The sequence below is a fragment of the Ictidomys tridecemlineatus genome, chromosome 8, assembly GCF_052094955.1.
Source record: "Ictidomys tridecemlineatus isolate mIctTri1 chromosome 8, mIctTri1.hap1, whole genome shotgun sequence".
Classification (NCBI taxonomy): Eukaryota; Metazoa; Chordata; class Mammalia; order Rodentia; family Sciuridae; genus Ictidomys; species Ictidomys tridecemlineatus.
Window position 1 is genome coordinate 41761354 of NC_135484.1, and position 23378 is coordinate 41784731.

General features: G+C 33.3%; 1 protein-coding gene across 7 annotated transcripts in view; it reads left to right on the plus strand.

The window, feature by feature from the left end:
• The window catches only part of Tbc1d32 (TBC1 domain family member 32), a 191059-nt gene that overhangs the window by 116773 nt on the left and 50908 nt on the right, over window positions 1–23378 (plus strand). For 6 of the 7 annotated variants that reach the window (XM_078019309.1, XM_078019310.1, XM_078019311.1 and 3 more), the window contains 4 exons: window positions 1120–1228; window positions 2010–2103; window positions 13996–14121; window positions 14713–14850. In XM_078019309.1, coding sequence (XP_077875435.1) covers window positions 1120–1228; window positions 2010–2103; window positions 13996–14121; window positions 14713–14850 — 467 coding nt within the window. The remainder of the gene's footprint in view (window positions 1–1119; window positions 1229–2009; window positions 2104–13995; window positions 14122–14712; window positions 14851–23378) is intronic. The other variant, XM_078019315.1, reaches the window with a different exon arrangement.

Here is a 23378-nt window from a genome sequence, read left to right on the forward strand (position 1 = left end):
ATAGCAATGAGGGTCTCCCTTCATTTCCATGCAATTTCCCTTTTCTCTCCCTTTCCCTCCCATCTCATATCTCTGTTTAATGTTAATCTTTTCTTCCTGCTCTTCCTCCCTGCTCTGTTCATAGTTTCTCTCATTATATCAAAGAAGACATTTGGTATTTGTTTTTTAGGGATTGGCTAGCTTCACTAAGCATAATTTGCTCTAGTGCCATCCATTTCCCTATAGTTTGTTTTCTTAATTTCTGAATTCAGTAGGTTTAAGTAATAGTAAGAAGCAATTAAAGCATAAATCACACAGAATGATAATATACATTTTTGGAGAAGTCTTAACAGAGTACTACTTTCAAAATCTGAATTTTTTTTTTTTTAGGTTAAGCTTAACTTTATTAATGGTTCCATGAAATTGTATCACTTCATAATTCATGTCTAAGATGACCCATTGAATGAAGTGTTTGATTTTGTGTCCCTTATAGAGGCACTTTTTCTTCATCCTTTAGTTATTTTAGCTCATAGTCATAAATTCTGATTATTTGCAAAATAAATAATATTTTCTGTTAACATGTGCCATTACCTCAATTTGACTGACATTTACTAATAATATATTCAATAACTGACATTATTTTCATGTGTGTACCTTAAAATAAAAGAATATTTCATCTCCATCCTAGACAGGTCTTGGAATGTTATAGCATATATTACTTGATACTCTAGGTTTGATGTGAAAGAAAAGGATTAACTGTGGTAGAATATGTAGGCTGCTCATAAGTAATACTTAAATTTTAATTGAATGCCCTGTGTCTAACATATAAGAGATCTTGGGTGAAAATATGATAAAGTTACTGTAAAAATAATGTATTAATTTCATTTCTTCGGGTACAATAACATTAATCAAGGAAATATTCTGTTATTAATCTCACTAATTTCATTATATTAATTTTTCCCTCTCTAGTAAAGCCATAAGATACAAAATTAATTTAGTTATTTGTATTTTAGGTGATACATTGGCAAATAATCTATTTTCCAAGCATTTCTACTTTTTCTTTAAAATCCAGTGATGTGATTTAAAAATCAAATCATATCCTATCAAGGAGGTAACAGAATTGATTTATTTTTTTTTCAGAGGCTTTATAATTGATGGCTTATCAGTAGAAAGAAACCATATTCTTGTAAGAATAAATCTTGTTGGTGGGTCATCGGAACGGATTTTGCCTCCAAGAATACTGGAGAAGGTGATGTGATAGAAGAGGGGGGAATATTTATGTGACATGTTTTGAAGCAAGATAGTGAACTCAGGTGACACTAAACAACATCTCCCAAATGTCTGTCACAGAGTTGAACTTTTGTTAGTTGACAGACTTCAGGATGCAAGTAAACACTTTCAAACTGAATTAGTTCTTTTGTTGTCAAAGGATCATGAGTGCTAGTTTCTGCAGCAGAGTAGGTTATTGTTTTATTAAAAAGTTGTGATTCTCCCTGTGTGCTTTTGAATATTTTATTTTCTGTATTTATCTTTCATGACATAATTTTTTTATTAGATGATTATATTTTTATATTTTCTTACAAAATGGAGTCTCTCTCCTTCCCTCAATATACGTAGCCTGGGTTTCTCCTGGAGGTTTTATTTTGTTGTTAAGAGCATTCTTGTTTTGACTGTGACTCTGGGAAAGATTAGACAGAAATGATTGACAACAAAAGGAAAACAGTTTAGTGAGAAAGAAAATACAGGTTTTCTTTGAGGGTTACAGTTTTTATTTCATGAAAAAATATAGTAAAAGTCATCATTATCAGTCCGAGCCACAAGAACAAGTTACCATGTCTGCTTCAGTGGTTATTTAATATTTATGTATATTTAATTTTAATTATTACTTTTTAGAATAGTGAATTATCTTTTGGCTAGTTGGGCAACAACTCTGGAATTTTAGTGAAAAAGCCAATTTAATAGAATAACATTTCAGAAAGCTATAAAATTCAATATTACTTCCTAAAGTCATTTGTCTTGCTGTTTTTTAGGGAGATGATCCATATCCTTGGCCAATGTTTTCATCATACCCTTTGCCACCCTGCTATCTGCCAGAAGTTACAAGAAATGCTGATATAAAACAAGGTAAAATATTTACTGTTAAATGAAATATTATTTTTAATCCTTTTATTACAATTTGAAGAATGACTGTGTTAAGGTGGAATAATATTGATTTTCCTTCAGGGATGTATTTATGTCTGTTGCTTTGTAATTTAAAAATTTTTCTTTCTCTCTCTCTCTCTCTCTCTCTCTCTCTCTCTCTCTCTCTCTCTCTCTTTTTTTTTTTTTTTTTTAGTGATGGGGATTGAACCTGTGACCTTACACATGCTAGGAAAGTGCTCTACAACTGAGCCACATCCCTGACCATTCTCAAGTTTCTTACTAAATTTTTATGAGGCAAAATAATTCTTATTTCTTGTGGCTGGGGTGTGACAAATTAGTCCAGTGGCAATATATTTTTTTTTCTTTAAAAAGAAATTCGTGATATTTGATTTTTTGAATTCTAGATGTATAGAATGTTTGTTTATTTATTCAACAGAGTAGTGGTGTTTTTGTAAGTGCTTTGTGCTCCATTCAAACCTATGTACCTAAGACTCAAAATTTAATGAGAAATAAGGTAACTGTCAACTTTCTTTCCCATTTCAGAAATGGCAACTTTGTTTCCTATTCTTTAGGCAATAAACTTGAAGGTTGTTTTTGGACCTTTCTCTGCATTCCCTACAAGTAATCTGTCAGCAAATTCTCTTGACTCTGTGTATCTGATATAAAACCACCTCTGCTTCCCCACTATCACTGTCATTTCTCACCTGTTGCAATATTCTACCACGATCATTGTGTTGTCAGTATAGCAGTCAGAGTGAGGCTGTTGGACAACAGATTGGATCATATGACTCTTCTAAAACCCTGTAGCGTCTTCCTTATAAGGACCACAATATTTGTGACATCCTTCCTGGCACATGCATTGTCTTAGAGAATGCCATGCAATTTCAAGCCTTGTTCTTCATTTCCCCATCATACTGAGTATGAACTCTTACTGTCTTTCTGTTCATAAAGCGCAAGTGTTTAAATAAGACATTATTCCCAACTTAAGAGTAGTGCCTGTATATCCTCCTAAGAAGAATGGTGGTCCTGACCTTGATGTGGTCAAATTAGAATGAATACCTCATTTTGATATTGCAGATATTTATGTCACTGGTCATAGATTCTTAGTAGAATGGGCAGAAATTGAGAGAGAAAATTTAAATCATGTCTAGATTTCCTTTGGACCTGACAGTACAGTAATGTATCTCTGTGAACTTAATGAGAAAAATAAAACCAAATATGTTTTCTAGTAGTATATGACTAAATTTAAATAGTGTATTTAAATAGTTAAATAAACTAAGTACTAATTGTTTACATTCAAAAATACAATGCTTAAGCTAATAATACTTTAAGGCATGGATGTTATTTTAACAGCAAAAGTCACATACTTCCCTTTCTGCTTTTTGATTCAAAAGTAATGATTCACTCATTCTGACAGGTGTTATTTTAGTCATCATTTGCACTGCAAAATTTTGGAATATTGTTTCATTGTTGTGGAAAAAAATCACTTCAGTTGTTTGCATATGGTGATATCTCCTCATTTGTCTCCCAGCTTCTAGATTTATCCTGCTTGCTACAGTTAGCATCTCCTCATCTGTTAAATTGTCTCTTGTTAGATCTTTAGCATCAATGTTAGCTGTCTGATGATTCATCTTTATCTATAAATAAGAATCTGGAGACATCATTTTCTTTGTGAAAATTTTTAGTGTCACATATGAAAATGTAAGTGACCCTTTAAGAGCTATTGATTAATATGTTCTCTCTTTCTCTCTCTCTCTCTCTCTCTCTCTCTCTCTCTCTCTCTCTGTGTGTGTGTGTGTGTGTGTGTGTGTGTGTGTATACATACACATGCATAAGTTTGTATACATATTCATTCATATATGGGCACATATATAGAGCATCACACATGAAAAATTCGAATCCATTTGGTATCAGTAATTTCTACTTGGAATATAATTTGTTATCTGAAAGTTTAGATAAGTAGGGTGAGTGTAGTAACTTATATTGCGGCCTTTGTAGGTTAAAAAAAATACTGAGGAGAATGAGGGGAAAAGGAGTGTTGTACAGTTGTCAAAAGCAAGTGCTGGTTAGCCTGTTAGGAGTTGTTAAAGTGACCTTCAGGAAATTCACTTATGATGTCTTCCCTGTTTGGAACTGGGTAGTCATAAGATGGTGATCTGTTCTGTTTGTTTTTGTTTTTCCAATCTAGACTTTAGGTATCCCGGGAATAATGGTTATAACCCCTAGCCAGTCCACTCTATCACTTTCAATTTTGGTGTCCCCAGGATGAGGATTTTTTTCTCATAGGAGGAGGGGAAATGGCACAACTTCCATACTTAGAATTAAAAATGACCTGAGGAATTGAATAACATACTACAGTTATTATTGAAAGCAAGTTATTATTGAAAGCAATAGACATATATCAAAAAGATGAGAAATTTTTTTTTACTTCCCTATCATCCCATGTTTATTTTATTACTTTAAAGATTACTTTTATTGTGTTTCTTCAGGCTGACATAAATTAATCTAAATTACACTTATGTTGTATATAATCTTCCTTTCTACTGTGAAATGAAACCATTTTGATGTGAATTTACTCAGTTGGGGCTGGTATCTTCAAATAGAAGAGTAAGTTTTTGTGCTTTATTTGTTCATTATTCTTTTGGTATGTTTGTAGTATCACTGACAAGACCAATAGAGCAGTCTAAGCATAGCATTGACTCACAGAGCTGCTGACAGCCAGGCTAGTTGCACTGATTGCCTTTCCCTGATCTTATAAATGTCAATAGGTTATTTGCTGAAAGCCATAAGTACATCAGTAACTTCTGATGAAAGTGAACTTCTGAATGTCCCTAGGAACTCCTGAATAGTCACTCTTTGTCAGTATATTCCTTCAGATGACCTCCTTGAAAGGTGACTTCCTCAGGACTTTCTGAGAAGAGGACAGAATGATAATTAATTCGAGCCATTTGTATGAACTGATATGTTTGTCCTTCATCTCATATCCTTTCCATAGTAATTGTTGTACATGTTCTAAGTCAATCCTACAGATCTCTTTCTTTTTTCAATACAGCATGCAGTTCACTGGTTTTTAGTATACTCACAGATATCACCAACCATCACCACCACAGAAAAGTTTAGGACAGTTTACCACCTCCAAAAAAAAAAAAAGAATACCCCCTCTTCCATTCATTTAGTCCTAAACTATAAAACCACTAATCTACTGTCAGTCTCTGGAGAGTTCTCAAGTCTGGCCTCTCATTTGAATAAAGTCTTGTAGTATATGGTATTTTGTGACTGCCTTCTTGTACTTTCAATAATGTTTTCAGGGTTGATGCATGTTGTAGCATCTATCACTACCTTGTTCCACATGTTTGAAAAATTTTTTATTGTATGGATGTGCCACAGTCTGTTTAAGCATTTGTCTGCTAGTTAGACATTTGGATTGTTTTTACCTTTTGTCTGACACTAACAATTCTGCTATAAATATTCCTGTACAAATTTGTGTGTGAACATGTTTTTTATTTCTCTTCAGTGTATACCCAGGGGTGAAATGCTGGATTACCTAGTAACTCTATGTTTTAAGCAGTTGAGGAACTGCCACAAGCTGTTTGCTAAAACAGCCTCACCAGTTTACATTTCCACCCACAGTACAAGTTTCTGAGGTCTTTGTATCATTGCTAACAGTTGTTGAGATCTCACTTTTTTATCCAGCCATCCTAGTAGATATAAAGTGGTAGCTCATTGCAATTTTGACTTCAAGTCTCTTTATTATTAAAGATGTGAATATTTTTTCATGTGTTTATTGGCCATGTGACATAAGTCAAACTGGGAGAAATAACTATTTTTATTCTTTATTTGTTTTTAAATATTCATTTTATTACTGAATACTTTACATATTGTGAAAGGATTTTATATATTGTAGGTACAAAGGCATTACCAGATAAATGTTGTACTAATTTCTTTCATCTCTTAAACTGCATTAAATTTATGGCTATGGGCCTTTGCTCTTGATGTTCTGTTTTCCTAGAGTACTAATTCCTACTCTTCTTATGGATATTGCCTTCTAAACATTTTAAACTTAGCCTAAATTTCACTCAGAGAAGTTATCTCCTTGTTATCTAAAATATATTTATTCCTTTGTTTATCTCTCTTTCTCTCTCTCTGGACACTTATTTCTCAAATAGCACTATGTCTTACAGTGAACTTACGTATTTATTTGTTTATTTATTTTGTAGTCTCTGTTGCTTCCCTTAGAATGTGATTTACAAAGGGCAAAGGAACTCTGTATCTTACATGGTATTATGGTTGGATCTTAAATGTCCTTCAGAAGGCTTGGGCCCCAGCTGACAGTGCTATTTTGGAGATGGTAGAAACTTTAAGAGCTGGGGTTTAGTAGGAGGAAGTTATGTCCCTGGGGTATGGCCCTGAAGAGAGTATATTTGGAACCCAGACCTTTTCTTTTTCTCTTTCCTGGCTGCTATGATTTAAGCAACTTTGATTAAGCATACACTCTTCAGTATGGTGTTTAGCCTCACCAATAGTCCCAAAGCTGTAGGGCCAAGCAACCATGAGCCAAAGTAAATCTTTCTTTCCTTTGTGTTGTTTTATTTTGGCACAGTGAAAAAATGCTGAGTAACAGGTAGTATAGAATATAATATTATTTATTGAATGGTGAATTATCATTGAATTTTTTTTTCCTTTTTACCACATCATCAAATTCTCTCTCTCAGACTTGTCACTAAATATTGGAAATTATTTCCAGGACATTCTGAAGAAAATTTAGAAATTCTTACTCTAAAATCTCTGATCAGCCTCAATTTCTAGAGCACCCATAGCTTTGCAATTAATGAAAGCTCCTTGAGTTAGATTTCTGTTTATATCACTCATAAAGTAGATGCCTTTATCATAGTTATTTTATCATTTACAAAGTAGTATCTTATATTTTTATGGCACATAATGTTGTGCATTGGTAAGATTACATTCCATTTTTTTTCACAATTGAGAAGAATAACCAAAGCATAGCCTTTTGTTCTGTGATTACTTCAAATTTAGCCTTTTATAGCTTTGCTATCCTACTTTACAACTCCTGCCATCACATTTTTACTTATCTGATGGGAAATTGATTTTCTGCGTGGCAAAACATTCTCTGTAATATACTATATAAAATAGTAAGTTCTGTCCTGATAATCATTCCCTGTAATGGAATATATCAAATAATATTAAAATTCTTATAGTTAAATTATTCAGATGTTCCAAATTCTAAAATGACATTATTTCTGTGTGAGAAAGCAGATCAATTTATATTTCACAGTGTGTAATATATAAATAAATCTACCTATAGTGTCTTGCATTTTATTTTTTGCCTAAAATGAATTTTTTTTACTACCAAAATATACTTTGTTTTACTACCAATAGTATCAAAAAAAAGTAGTTAAAAAGATGAGGGAGGCTATCATACAATTGAAGCAAATTCTATTTAAAACCTTTTTTCAATTTATAAATTTTAAACTCTGAATGAATTTACTATATTATGTCTTGAATCATTAATTTCTATGTATTAATCAAATGTCCAGGGAACCACATTATGTTCATAGGTAAGTACCATGAATCTAAGCTACTATATTACATCTATATTATTTGTATAATTTCGGCACTTTAGAAAAGTAGCATAAGTTAAAATTAAAAGCAGTGTTTTGTATCAATATGCTATTAATATATTATGTGTTAATGTATTAATATGTTGGGGAATGAAAAAGGCTTTTATAGACATTATATATGAAGTTTATTTTGAACATTTTAGAGTGACAGAGTACTGTTGATGGAATAGTTAAGTAATTATTGCAATGTTTTATAGTCAATATGAAAACAAATACTGATAGTAGACAAAATTCCCAGATTAGAGAAGGAGCCAAAGAGTTAGAGTGTCATATTCTGTATCTTTGGATTTACAAAATATACAATGTATGAGTAAACAAATTTTTGTGTTTTATGGCTATGTTCTTAGGATGCACACATATTTTCTTCTAGCTCATGGCCACCTCTTCATCTTAGTTATCACAATATGCTGCTATTATTTTAAATTAAAAGATATTGAAATTTAGCCTTTGCAACTACAAATTCCTATTATTTTGGCACTAGAAAATACCCCTAATTTACAAGACATTTTTCACTAATTTATGTTGATTTTTAAAAATAAAAATTCCTGTCCTTATTGAGTTTAACTCATTCACTGGTGTGGTTTCTCACTGATACTTTGTCCTTTCAGAAATTAGCCTGTGTCCCCCTTGAATTATCTTCATTTCTTTTGAATTTACAATTGGATGACTATCCACTGTATAATTCTGATAGTCTAAACTAAAAATTAGAAGACTACCAAGAGAATATGTCAGGGGGAAACAAAAACCTTCTAAGGAACAAAAGGAGAGAGAAGGAGATGGAATGCAGTTATAACTGAATTATAATAAAATAATGAAAATTACTCATTAAGGAATGACTAAACTGGATTGCCTTCATTGCCAGTAGAATAGATTATGTAAAATTGAGGATTACCATTTTTTTTTGTCATTGAACCCAAAATAGAATCCTCTAGTCATCACTGTAAAAGTGCTCTAAAAATAATAGGGTGCTGTCTATATAAAATGTAATACAACATAATGGCAGAAATTGTTCTGATTTTAAAAGTTTTGAGTATTCTATCTTAAACATACAGTGCATCTATAAATGTTTTTGGTCATGACGTTTCCCTTTTATCAAATACTTATCTAGGGTTTTATGTCAAGTCAGATACTTTCTCATTCTTTTTTATTTATTGCTTCTATTCACGGAATTAAGATTTACTTTCTGCAAGTAAAGGTAACTAACTTTTATTTGACACCAACTTGTTATCTAGGAAGACTGGTAGTATGATTGAGAATCTCTCTAAACTATAGTAAATCTTGAGCTGTAGCTGTAGAGAAATTTCAGAATTTTCTTTTGAATATTATAATTTTATTTTCAAATACTTCTTACTTTAACATTTGAAACAAGCATATCTATATCAACCAGGAAAATAGATATTAGTTTAGGTATAGTAGGATTAAAAAAAAAATTAATTCTTCATTTTTTTAATGTCACTGATTTCTTCTACAGTAAACACTTAGTTTTGAAAGAAAAGCTAATGTGGTATGATAAATCCAAAATGAAGAATAATTTATATAAAATGGAGTATCATATCTTAAGAATACAGTTGTTGAAACAAAATAAGGATGCATAAATTTAGATTATCTTAAACATAAACATGGGAAGGTATCTAAATATGTTCCCTATTAGTTATTCATGTAGTTGCTTCTTGGACACTACTCTGGATTATTCTCCTGCTCATGATAAAGGAAAAGTAAAATGATTACTCTGTTAATCCGAATGGAAGAAAATAACCAGAAACTAACAAATTAAATGTTCTACAAATGAGTTTCTAAATTGAGTCTCTCTTACTTTATGAAGCCTTCCATGAGTTTTTGTTTTTTACAGCATCCATTATGATATTGTGTATAGAGTGGATACTGAGAATTACTGAATGAAATCCTAGAAGGAAGTTAGAAGTTATTAAAAGTTTCTATGTGAATAGTAGATTTTCTTTGTATTTATATTGTGCTTACATTTTTTCTCCTTTTGGAGTTAAAATTCTTTATATATAGAACACAGAGCCTTGTGCATGTAAGGCAATACACACACACACACACACACACACACACACATATATATGGATATACATACATACATATATGTGTATATATAGAGAGAGCATTTCTCTATTATTTATAATAAACTTACATAATAAATAACCTTTTTCTGTATTATAATCTTTGGCAAACTATAATATACCCAAGTATTAAATATTATAGTGCTCCGTATTACTGTGTTTCAGAGTTTAGACATGAATTATTATTGTCAGCTGTCATGGTGAATTTTCTAAGCAGGAAACTTGATGCTTCTTTTTTTCAATTTTTTTCTAGTAGTTTAAAGTAGATTTTTTACTCTGCAGTTTTTTGTAGGTGCCTATAAGTCATAGTACTCAGAAGAAGCAGAGAGGGAAAGAACATGCTGCTGTTCTGTCTTACTAGATAAACCAGACCCTTTATGAGAAATCAAACTGTTAGTTATTCATGGTGACTTTATCAGAGCGAGAGGTAGATACCAAGTCTTAATTTTTATTGTTCTCTATCTATAGAAATAATACTACACAATTAGAATTCTGTAGTAATGGCTACTATGAAAATGGTGTTGTAGCTGCTATGTTATCAAATGTCTGTAATCCCTGCCACTTGCAGGACTGAGGCAAGAGGACTGTTAAGATAGAGGCCAGTCTGAGTTGTTCAGTGAGAACCTGATGAATCTGTTTCTATTAGTTGATTCATCTGCCAGTTGTGGGTCACAATTTTTTTCTTCACGTTAGTGTCTTTTTATTGGACATTAGACATTATTAATTTTGAATTCTAGACTTTTTTCAAAGGATAGTGAAGCCTTTTGTGTCAGAAAATCAAGTGATTTGTGTGTATTTTGATGTTTCAAGGTTGTCATTTTTTATAAATGAGTGTGTAGCTTAACCTTCCTGCTATAGAGTGACTTTCTAATACAGTTATGGAATATCCTGGTAGTTTACTAGTCCTGTGAGCTCTGGAGTTAGATATCTCCTAAGCATTTTCTTTATTCTTTAATCTGTTAAAGGGCATCTAAGTTAATTCCATAGCTTGGCTACTTTGAATTGTGCTTCTATAAATATTAATGTGGCTGTATCTATATCATGCGGATTTTAAATATTTTAGATAAATACTGAGGAGTGAGTGGGACAGCTGGGTCATATGTGGTTCCATCCCTAGTTTTTTGGAAAATCTCTATATTGCTTTCCAGAATGGTTGCACCAATTTGCAGTCCCACTAACAATATAGGAATGTATCTTTCTCCCCGAATCCTCACCACACTAACTATTTGTATTCTTGGTAATTGCCATTGTGACTAGAATGAGATGAAATCTCAGTGTAGTTTTGATTCACATTTCCCTGATTCCTGGAGATGTTTTTTTTCATATATTTGTTGACTGATCATATATATGTTTTTTTTCATTTGGAGGAGGTAAATGGCAGGGTTGTACCTGGATAAAAGAGACAAAACAGAAGGAAACAAAGACCAGACACACGCGCGCGCGCGCGCACACACACACACACCTACATTTGTTTTTTTTTAATTGTGCTGCTAGTGATTTTTATTAGGCTTAAGAAAATATATAAAGATACATTTAACATGAAAACTTTTTTAGCAATAACAATTTTGATGTAACTATGACATTAAGTTTAAATATTTTTATTAAAAGAAATGTTCTCCTTTAATTTAAATAATATGAAATTTTAATTTAATTATTGTTTTTAATTTTGAGGCTCTTGGTAAAATGTTTCACATCATTATAATCAATATTTAAAGAAAATATTACTACTGAATGTCAGAATTATATACTCTTTTTCAATGAAACAATTTTTGTGTGTGTATTTATTTGCAAGCATGCATATGTTTGATGTATCTGTGTCTTTATGTGTTTGTATCAGAGAGTATTTGTGCAGCTTTGATAAGAAGTGTTTTTGATGGCCTGAATGTCAAGGAGGGAAATAGTTACATAAATTGTCAATTTTATATATGATCACAATGCAGACCACATGACAATACGTATCAGCTTTTTAAGACTAAAGAAAATGAAATTTAGATTATAGGAATGGTATATGTTACTAATACCATTATATCTGTATGCAGATATAATGGTATAATAGATATAATAGAGAGAGAGAGAGAGAGAGAGAGAGAGAGAGAGAGATAGATAGATACACAGTGTCCCCAGTTACCTGCAGTTTTTCCTTCCATGGTTTTCAGTTATCCACTGCCAGATTCTATCTTGAGAATATTAAACAGAAAATTTCCAGAAATGAATATAAATTTTAAACTTTATGCTATTCTGAGTAGGTGATGAAATCCCCCTCTGTCCCACTCTGTCCTACCTGGTTGTGGATCACCTTTTTTTCTTCCTTATCCACCCTGCATATGCTACTTGTCCTTTAGTTGCTTAGTTGCCATTCTGGTTATCAAATCAACTGTTGCAGTGTCATAGCAATTGTATTCAAATAATCTTTATTTTACTTAATTGTAAATTAAGTCTTGTTAAAATATAAGAGCAGTGATACTGGCATTTTGTTACACTGAATTCTTATTGTTCTATTTTATTATTAGTTGTTTTTAATCTCTTACTTTTCCTAATTTATAAACTAAACTTTGTCATAAGTAGGTATATATAGGAAAAAGTATTTACATATAGGTATTGGTATTGTCCATGGTTTCAGCTATCCACTAGAGGTTTAGGAACATATCTCCCATGGTCAAGAGGGGACTTTCTATATGTGCACATGGGCACATATGCTTTAAAAGACAGAAGTTTTATGAAGGCAGTAATATGTGAATTATTATAATCACATGGAAGGAACTCCACATATATTTTGTATTTGACTGAAATTTATGTAATTGATATATAAAGCATAAAATTTGTACACTTAAATAAACAGTGAGCCTGAATAGAATATTTTAATATCTTCATCAGTTTGTTTTTTCAAGAAGAGGATCTAAATGATTGACTAGAGATCTTACACATTTATGCTTTCTTTTTACTTTCAAAGACATGAGAATAAAATTGCACTTGAATGTGCATGACAAATGAGTATAATGTTCATGGCAACCCCATGGAATGAAATCTTAAGTTTCACACTGTTAAACTGGATACTAAGTAAGGAAACATTGATATAAGAGAAAGACTATTAAAGATTTTTTTTTAAATTTACTTATTTATTCTGATTTTATTATACATAGCAGCAGAATGCATTGTAATTCATAGTACACATATATAGCACAATTTTTCATGTGGGATTTTTTTTATTGGTTGTTCACAACATTACAAAGCTCTTGACATATCATATTTCATACATTAGATTGAAGTGGATTATGAACTCCCAATTTTACCCCAAATGCAGATTGCAGAATCACGTCTGTTACACATCCACAATTTTACATAATGCCCTATTAGTAATTGTTATATTCTGCTACCTTTCTTATCCCCTACTATCTCCCCTCCCCTTCCCTCACATCTTCTCTCTCTACCCCATCTACTGTAATTCATTTCTCTCCTTGTTTATTTTCCCATTCCCCTCACAACCTCTTATATGTAATTTTGTATAGCAATGAGGGTCTCCCTTCATTTCCATGCAATTTCCCTTTTCTCTCCTTTTCCCTCCCATCTCATGTCTCTGTTTAATGTTAATCTTTTCTTCCTGCTCTTCCTCCCTGCTCTGTTCATAGTTTCTCTCATTATATCAAAGAAGACATTTGGTATTTGTTTTTTAGGGATTGGCTAGCTTCACTAAGCATAATCTGCTCTAGTGCCATCCATTTCCCTGCAAATTCCATGATTTTGTCATTTTTTAGTGCTGCGTAATATTCCATGGTGTATAAATGCCACATTTTTTTTTTTTTTATTGGTTGTTCAAAACACATTTTTTTTTATCCATTCCTCTATTGAAGGGCATCTGGGTTGGTTCCACAGTCTAGCTATTGTGAATTAAGACTATTAAAGATTTATGCTTACAAAGTAACAATCCATTATATGAACTTTTAAAAAATCAGTAATCCATTTTATAAGCTTTTAGTAAATGTGGTAAATATCAATTGATAGTAGATAAAATGTAATTATAGAAATATTTCTTTGAAAGCCACAAACAGAACTTTTCTGTAAATTGCAGCTCTTTACATATTTAACATTAATATCTACAGATGAATATATCTAGTGTGTTGTATTATAATACTGTTATATCTTTTCTTTTTTATTAGACAATGATCTTGGCAAGCTATTATTACTCTTCAAAATGTCTGATGAACAAACTGAGTGGATAGAAAATTGCCAAAAACAATTTTGTAAAATGATGAAGGAAAAACCTGATATAATCAGTGGAAGTGGTGAGTGCATTGCTTTTTTGTTTTTGTTTTTGTATTAGAGATTGAACCCAAGGGTACTTAACCACCAAGTCACATCCGCAGTCCTTTTTATTTTGACACAGGGTCTCACTAGGTTGCTTACAACTCACTAAGTTGCTGAGGCTGTGGTCCTTTTGCCTCGTCCTCCTGAGCTGTTGGGATTATAGGCGTGCACCACCACACCTGAAACTAATTTTCTAAAAACTTAATTTTTAAACTAATTTTATCTGAATAAAGTAGGAAAAAAGCTCTAACAAAAAAAGAAAGTTTTACTACCAATATAAGCTAGATTTTTTGAAAACTATAATATAAAACTATAATATAAAAAGTGATTGTTCACTTGCAACCATGTTTTATATTTGTGTTCTTTGTTATAAAATTAAAAATAGTCAATAGAAAAATAAATTGTTAATTGTAGGAGAAACTATATTTTCAGAGAATAATGGTATGTAAATGTGGGTAAGGAATCAAGCTTCTTTTTATTCATTGTTAATTTATATATTACAGCAGAATGTATTACAATTCACATTAGACATATAGAGCATAATTTTTCATCTCTGGTTGTATACAAAGTATTTTCACAGCAATTCGGGACTATCGGTGTACATAAAGGTCCTGGGTTCAATTCCCAGCAGCACAGAAGAAAAAAAAATGATTACAATTCATTAGAGAAATTCAAACTTCACCAAGGGGGCAAAGATAAGAGCCTCGGTAAGATCCTGAATAAGCAAGTGTGTGAGAACCACACATAGTAGTTACTTGCAGGATTAATTGATTAGGGAAGAACTGAACTCTGTTCATTTAACTTTCATATGATCTGAAGGTATACAGGCAGTGATATTTTAAAAAATGAAATTAAAAAATGAAATCCACAGAGGATTCGAGTGTTTACAAATATAGAGCTGTCCTAGTTTTGGGACCAGTTGTTGTGATGGTGTCTTAGCCATTGAAAAATGCTGTAATAAAATATCTTAATTTGAGTTAATTGATAAGTAGTATGAATTTATTTTTCACAGTTCTCAAGTTAGGGAAACCCAAGGTCAGGGCCATCTGGTTCATTGTCTGGTGTAGGCTTTCTCTGCTTCAAGAATGGCATCTTCTTACTGCATTGTTGCATAATAGAAAAGGGGGCAAACTAGATTCTTCAACATCTTTCTAAAGGACACTAATCTCAGGACAGAACCCATATGACTTACTCATTTCACAAATACCCTACCTCTTAATACAGTCACATTGGGTATTAGATGCCTATGTATGGATTTGGGGGGACACCAATTTTGAGATCATAGCAGATGGCAAGGCTGATGGAGAAAGCAATCTATGCCTAAGTATCCTGGCATACTCTACCTTCAGTTTCTCCTCAGCAGAAAACTCTGTGTTCTTTTTGCTATATAAGTATTGTACAGTTTGTTTTTTGATGGTCTGAATATCATATTCCTGTACCAGGAAATAAATAAATATGATTAAAGGGAAAAAGATTACAATTTAAAATCCTTTATAGAAATATCTGATCTGTTGTTTAAAATCATATTCACTTTAGACAAAGCAATATTTTTTGGCTTATTTTCTAGATAGTAGTATCCTAAAGTTAATTTCTTTTAAGTTAAGAATTGTTTCATGTCATGAATGTATTTTTTAAGTTGTACATAATGGAATTTTCAGTGATTATACAATGAGTAAATCTGTTATCATTCTAGTAATTATTTAATTCAGCCATTCTTATGTTTAGTTTTAGAGAAGTACTAATTAAGGTAGGAATTAACATATGTGAATAAATTTTTAGTGTTGTTAATAACTATAGCCAATCCCTCAGAACATATGGAAGTATGTGGTGCCCCTCCTATGGGTGGTTGAGCAAAATGCATCTATTGGAATCAGCGAAAGTAGTCACACAATTCGTGTCTTCATACATGTATATTGGTACTCATGTCTATCTCATTCCACCATCTTTCCTCCCCCCATGCCCACTACCTTCCTCTCCCTCCTCTTTGCCCTATCTAATGTCATCCATTTCCCTGCAAATTCCATGATTTTGTCATTTTTTAGTGCTGCATAATACTCCATTGTGTATAAATGCCACATTTTTTAATCCATTCATCTATTGAAGGGCATCTGGGTTGGTTTCACAGTCTAGCTATTGTGAATTGTGCTGCTATGAACATCCATGTGACAGTATCCCTGTAGTACACTCTTTTAAGGTCTTCAGGGAATAGTCCAAGAAGGGCAATAGCTGGGTCAAATGGTGGTTCCATTCCCAGCTTTCCCAGGAATCTCCATACTGCTTTCCAAATTGGCCGCACCAATTTGCAGTCCCACCAGCAGTGTACAAGAGTACCCTTTTCCCCACATCCTCGCCAGCACTTGTTGTTGTTTGACTTCATAATGGCTGCCAATCTTACTGGAGTGAGATGGTATCTTAGAGTGGTTTTGATTTGCATTTCTCTGACTGCTAGAGATGGTGAGCATTTTTTCATGTATTTGTTGATTGATTGTATGTCCTCCTCTGAGAAGTGTCTGTTCAGGTCTTTGGCCCATTTTTTGATTGGGTTATTTGTTTTCTTATTGTTTAACTTTTTTGAGTTCTTTGTATACTCTGGATATTAGGGCTCTATCTGACAAGTGAGGAGTAAAAATTTGTTCCCATGATGTAGGCTCCCTGATTACCTCTCTTATTGTTTCTCTTGCTGAGAAAAAACTTTTTAGTTTGAGTAAGTCCCATTTGTTGATTCTTGTTATTAACTCTTGTGCTATGGGTGTCCTATTAAGGAATTTGGAGCCCGACCCCACGATATGTAGATCAGAGCCAACCTTTTCTTCTATCAGATGCATAGTCTCTGATTTGATATCAAGGTCCTTGATCCATATAAGAGATTGTGATGGGAATGGGAAAAAAAAAAACAAGGAGAGAAATGAATTACAGTAGATGGAGTAGAGAGAGAAGATGGGAGGGGAGGGGAGGTAGGATAGTAGAGGATAGGAAAGGTAGCAGAATACAACAGTTACTAATATGGCATTATGTAAAAATGTGGATGTGTAACCGATGTGATTCTGCAATCATTGTAATGTTTTGAATAACCAATTAAAAAAAAAGAGCCAACTTTTTGTTTTGTGCATTTTTTCAGTTGTTGCTTTTGTTTTTATTTCATTGATTTCAGCTCAGATTTTAATTATTTCCTATCTTCTGCTTCTGGGGTTGATTTGTTATTCTTATTCTAGGGCTTTGAGATATAGTGTTAGGTCATTTATTTGTTGATATTTTCTTCTTTTAAGGATGAACTCCATGCTGTATACTTTCCTGTTAGTGCTGGCTTCATAGTGTCTCAGAGATTTCAATATGTTGCATCAGTGTTCTCATTTACCTCTAAGAATTTTTAATCTCCTCCTTGATGTCTTTTTCAACCCATTGTTCATTCAGTAGCATATTATTTGGTCTCCAGGTGTTGGAGTAGCTTTTAGTTTTTATTTTATTATTGATTTCTAATTTCATCCCATTGTGATCTGATAGAATGCAGAGTAGTATCTCTACTTTTTTAATATTTGTTAAGAATTGCTTTGTGGCATAACATACGGTCTATTTTAGAGAAGGAACCATGTGCTGCTGAGCAGAAAGTGAATTTGCTTGTTGAAAGATGTATTGTTCTATATATGTCACTTAAGCCTGACTTACTAATTGTATTATTGAGTTCTATAGTTTCTTTGTTCAACTTTTGTTTGGAAGATCTATCCAGTGGTGAAAGAGGTGTGTTGACGTCACCCATACATATTGTGTTGTGGTCAGTTTGACTCTTAACTTGAGAAAGTTTGATAAACATAGATGCTCCAATGTTTGGGGCATGTATATTTAGTTATGTCTTGTTGGTGTATGGTTCCCCTGAACAGTTTGAAATGTCCTTCTTTTTCTCTTTTGTTTAACTTTAAGTTAAAAGTCTACTTTATTTGATATGAATAGAAACCCCTGCTTTTTTCCACAGTCAATGAGTTATATGATTTTCCCCAACTTTTCACCTTCAGTCTGTGTATGTCTTTTCCTATGAATTGTGTCTCTTGAAGGCAATATGTTGTTGGGTCTTTTTTTTTTTTTTTTTTTTTGATACAATCGGCCAGCCTATGTCTTTTGATTGGTGAGTTTAGGACATTAACATTCATGGTTATTATTGAGACATGTTTTGTATTCCTAGCCATTTTTGTTATTTAAATATTAAATAACTTTTGTTATTTAACTTAACTTGTTTTTTCTTTGATTAGCTTTTCCTTTAGAGTATTACCTCCCTATGCTTATTTTCATTGTTGTTTTTCATTTTCTCTTCACAGAATATTTTGTCAAGGATGTTCTGTAGTATAGGTTATCTAGCTTTAAATTCTTTTATCTTTTGTTCATCTTTTTATTTCATCATCAAATCTAAAGCTTAATTTTGCTGGACATAAAATTCTTGGTTGGCATCCATTTTCTTTCAGAGCTTGATGTGTGTTCTTCCTGGATCTTGTAGGTTTCAGAGTCCAGGTTGAAAAATCTGTACATAGTGTGATTGGTTTCCCCCTATATGTAATCTGATTCCTTTCTCTCTTGGCTTTTAATATTTTGTCCTTATTCTGTATGTTAGGCATTTTCATTATAATGTGTCTTGGTGTGGATCTGTGTTGATTTTGTACATTTGGTGTCCTGTAAGCCTCTTGAATTTAGTTTTCCAATTCGTTCTTCATATTTGGAAAATTTCTGATATTATTTAGTTGAATAGATTGTTCATTCCTTTGGTTTGAATTCTATGCCTTTCTTATTCCAATAACTCTTAAATATGGTCTTTTTATGCTATCCCATATTTCTTGAATGTTCTACTCATGGTTTCTTAACACTTTTACTGTATGGTCTACATTCCTTTCAGGATTATATATTTTGTCTTCATTGTCCAAGGTCCTGTCTTCTAAGTGGTCTACTCTGTTGGAGATGCTTTCAGTTGAGTTTTTAATTTGGTTTATTGTTTCTTTCCTTTCAAGGAATTCTATTTGGTTTTTTTTTTTTTTTTTTTTTTTTTGTGTGTGTGTGTGTGTGTTTGTATGTGTGTGTTTAGAACCTCTGTTTCCCTATTGAAGTAAGCTCTTTCTCCTTGTATTTCCTTATGTAGCTCTTTGTCAAAATGATCTTTTGCTGCCTGTATGTGCTCATCCTTTAATTCCCAAACATTTTAATTATGTACATACTGAACTCCTTCTCTGTCATTTGTGCTGCTGTGCTGGCCATGTTTTCTAATAATGTGGTATCTTGATTTGTTTGGGGCACTTTATTCCCTTGTCTTTTCATGTTACTTGTGTGTCTTCTATTCTAGCTCTGTGGATCTGAAGGGTTACTGTTTTTACCTTATAGGTTTATAGTGCCCCTGTAGGGTTCCAATACCTCACCTTTGAGGGGAAGGACAATGTTAAGAGATCCCAATATAAACAAAATACCACCTAAAAACAAATAGATGTTATTTAACATTTACAGTTTGGTCATAATGCATAGAAATGGTGAATTCAATTATTATATATAATATAGTCAATAGGTTTGTAAAAAGGTCTACAGTTTATGATGGACAAAGAACCTGGGGTGAGGTGTAAGAAGATATGCTGAGGAGGTATGGGATGAGGATATAGAGTTATTATATCTTACTTAGGAAATGTGAAAGAGAAATATAAAGAAGAAGGTTAGTAGCAGAAGAATAGAGAGGTAGTAATTTTGGGTAGACAAGTTAGAGGAAAGAGAGTAGATTACATAAGACAAACATACATTAAGAAAAATTTTAAAATGTTAAAATAGTAAAAATTGGAGAGAAAAAAAACAAAAAGAAGGAAAAAAAGAATATACCAAACAACTGTAATATACTTTTCAGTTGTCTCTGTCCTCAATATCCTAATTCATGCAAAGTACATAGTTTCACATATGTTGGAGATGTGAGGGTGGGGAATAAAAAGGAAGAATAAAGAAAAAAAACTCAAAGGAAGAAACAATGATTGTTTTGCTTGGAAATCACTGTCTTTCCTGTTTCCCATCTCATCCAATAGATGGGGATGTCTGTTCTTAGTTGGTATCTCTGCCCTCAGGATGGTGGGGGTTACTAGGGCTTGAGGGTTGGTCTTGGGTGCAGGGCACCTAGAAGTGGGGTACGGCACCCACATGTCCCATTGGGAGACTGCACCTCAAGCATCTTGTTTTGGGATCTGCTCCTATGACATGGACACCAGATCCTATCTTCTCATGTCATCTGTAGACCTCACAGTTCCTGCCCTCTAAATTAGTTTCTAGAGTGTATCTCCCTCACCGTCTCCCTTCTCCCTTTCTACTTCTTAATCAGGAACCTTTCTCTCCGTGGGTCTTATGTGTTGCACTCTGGTGGCTGTCACGGAGGGCTGTTTTGTATTGTTCAGTCACTCCACTGAGTTAGCAGCTGCAGGGGAGTTGGAGCTAATTAGAAAACTATGAGTACCTGGCTATCTAGTTCCAAAGTGGTAGTTGCTCTGACTAAAGATGGTGATGGAGGTGACCCAAGATGGAGGGTGCTGCTTTCAGCCATGGGATGTCAGGTCAGGGGAGGTGGGGTCAAGAGATGTTGTTATGTAATGCATCCAGAGATGCACTTTGTGGTGTGCAGTGTTGAGGTTGTTGGCTTTCTTCAGAGACTGTGATGTCCCCAGGTGCAAGCAGGCTACTACAAGTAGGGGACTATGGCAGTAGCTGCCAAATCCCAAGATGGAGGCTACCAGAGGAGCCCCATCTTAGTAGATAGGAGTCCACAAAGCAGTGGCGGCGAGAGTTCCTGTGCTTGGGTAGCAACAGAGTGTCCTTTGTGGGAGCAGTATCTGGAAATTCTGTGCTGGTGCAATGCCAGTGGTCTTGCAAAGGCACCTACAAGACCTGTATAGATGAATAGTTGGGAGTTGGGATTCCTTAATGCTAAGGCTTAGGGCCCCACGCTGCATGGTGGCCATGATTCTTGAGTGGGATCCACATGGAGGGGTCCTCTGTCACAATCATCAAAGCAGTATTCCCACTAGTTGAGACCCAGGTCATGGAGTGACACAGAATGTTGCCTCCCTCTGACCTGCCATCTTGGATCCTCGTTGGTCTGTCTTTTGATTGGTGAGTTTAGGCCATTAACATTCTGGGTTATTATTGAGACATGATTTGTATTCCCAGCCATTTGTGTTTATTGTTGGTATTTAACTTGATTTGTTTTCTCCTTTTATTAGTTTTTCCTTTAGTGTAATTCCTCCCTTTTCTGATTCTCATTGTTGTTTTCCAATTCCTCTTCATGGAATATTTTGCTAAGGATGTTCTGTAGTGCAGGCTTTCTAGTTGTAAATTCTCTTAACTTTTTTTTTTAATATGGAAGGTTTTTTATTTCATCATCAAATCTAAATCTTGATGTTTTTTCTGGATATGAGATTCTTGGATGGCATCCATTTTCTTTCAGAGCTTGGTATATATTGTTCCAGAATCTCCTGTCTTGAGGGTCAGGGTTGAAAAATCTGCTGAGATGCAAATTGATTTCCTCCTATATGTGATTTGATTCCTCTCTCTTGTGGCCTTTAAGATTGTATCCTTATTCTGTATGCTAGGCATTTTCATTAAAATGTGCTTTTATGTGCATCTGTTGTGATTTTGTACATTTGGTATCCTGTAAGCCAATTCTATTTGGTTTTCTAATTCATTTTTCATGCTTGGGAAATTTTCTGATATTATCTCATTGAAGAGATTGTACATTCCTTTTGTTTAAAACTCTGTATCTTCCTCTATGCCAATAACTCTTAGATTTGGTCTTTTGATGCTGTCCCATAATTCTTGGATATTCTGCTCATGGTTACTAGTCATCTTCACTGTGTGGTCTACTTTATTTTCCAGATTGTATACTCTATCTTCATTATCTGATGTTATGTCTTCCAAGTGATCTAGTCTGTTGGCGATGCTTTCTATTGAGTTTTTTATTTGGTTTATTGTTTCCTTCATTTTAAGAATTTCTGATATTTTTTTCAGAAACTCTATTTCTTTATTGAAGTAATGTTTTGCTACCTGTATCTGCTCCCTTATCTCTTTGATGGTGTGATCAATGGATGCCTGCATTTACTTCCTTATCTGTTTATTGGTATCATCAATGGCTGCCTGTATTTGCTCTCTTATCTCTTTGTTGGAGTGATCAATTTTTGCCTACTTATTTTTAATTAGTACATTATATTTATACATAAAATTTGAATTCATTGTGATATGTTTCTACACCCACATAACATATATTGGTTACTTTCATTCTACTGTTCCTTTCCTTTCCATTTCTCATCCTTCTTGCTGTTTCCCTACCTCTTTACTCCACTTTTCCCTTCTGTTTTCATGAGATCCCCACATTTTCTTGTTTTTAATTCTATTTCTCCATAGCTTCTGCGTGGAACTTCCTTGACTTTCTGCTTCTGGTTTATTTCACTCAGTATGATGTTCTCTAATTCCACCCATTTACTGGCAAATGACTTAATTTCATTCCTCTTTATGGCTGAGAAAAACTCCACTGTCCATACCACATTTATCTAATCATATATTAAAGGATACCTAGATGGATCCCATAACTAGGTTATTGTGAATTGTGCTGGTATAACCATCGTATCCACATAGTATAGCATGTATCCTTTATACTGATTTTAGGTCTTTTGGATAAATAGCAAGGATTGGCTAGTTGGTTCATATGGTAATTACATTCCTAGTTCTTTTTTTTTTTTTTTTTTTTTTTTTTTTTGGTACTGGGGATTGAACTGTAGGACACTGGACCCCTGAGCCACATCTCCAGACCTGACTATGAACTCAGGGTACTCCTGCCTCAGCCTCCTGAACCACTTGGATTACAGGCATGTGCTACTGTACCCAGCTACATTTCTAGTTTTTTGAGGCATATCCATACTGTTTTCCAAAGTGGTTGTCTTAGTTTTCAGCCCCTTCCAATACTTTTTTTCTCATATATTCACTAGCATTTATTATTACTTGTATTTTTGATGATTGCCATTCTAACTGGAGTAAGATGAAATCTCAGTATAGTTTCAATTTGTGTTTTCCTGATTGCTAAGATGTTGAATATTTTTCTTATATTTGTTGGCCATTTGCAGTTCTTCTTTTGAGAAATGCCTGTTTAGTTCATTGGCCCATTTATTGATTGGGTTATTTGGTAAGATTTCTTTTTTTTTAAACATAGCACATACACCCTGTTTATTAATCTTTTGTCAGAAGAATA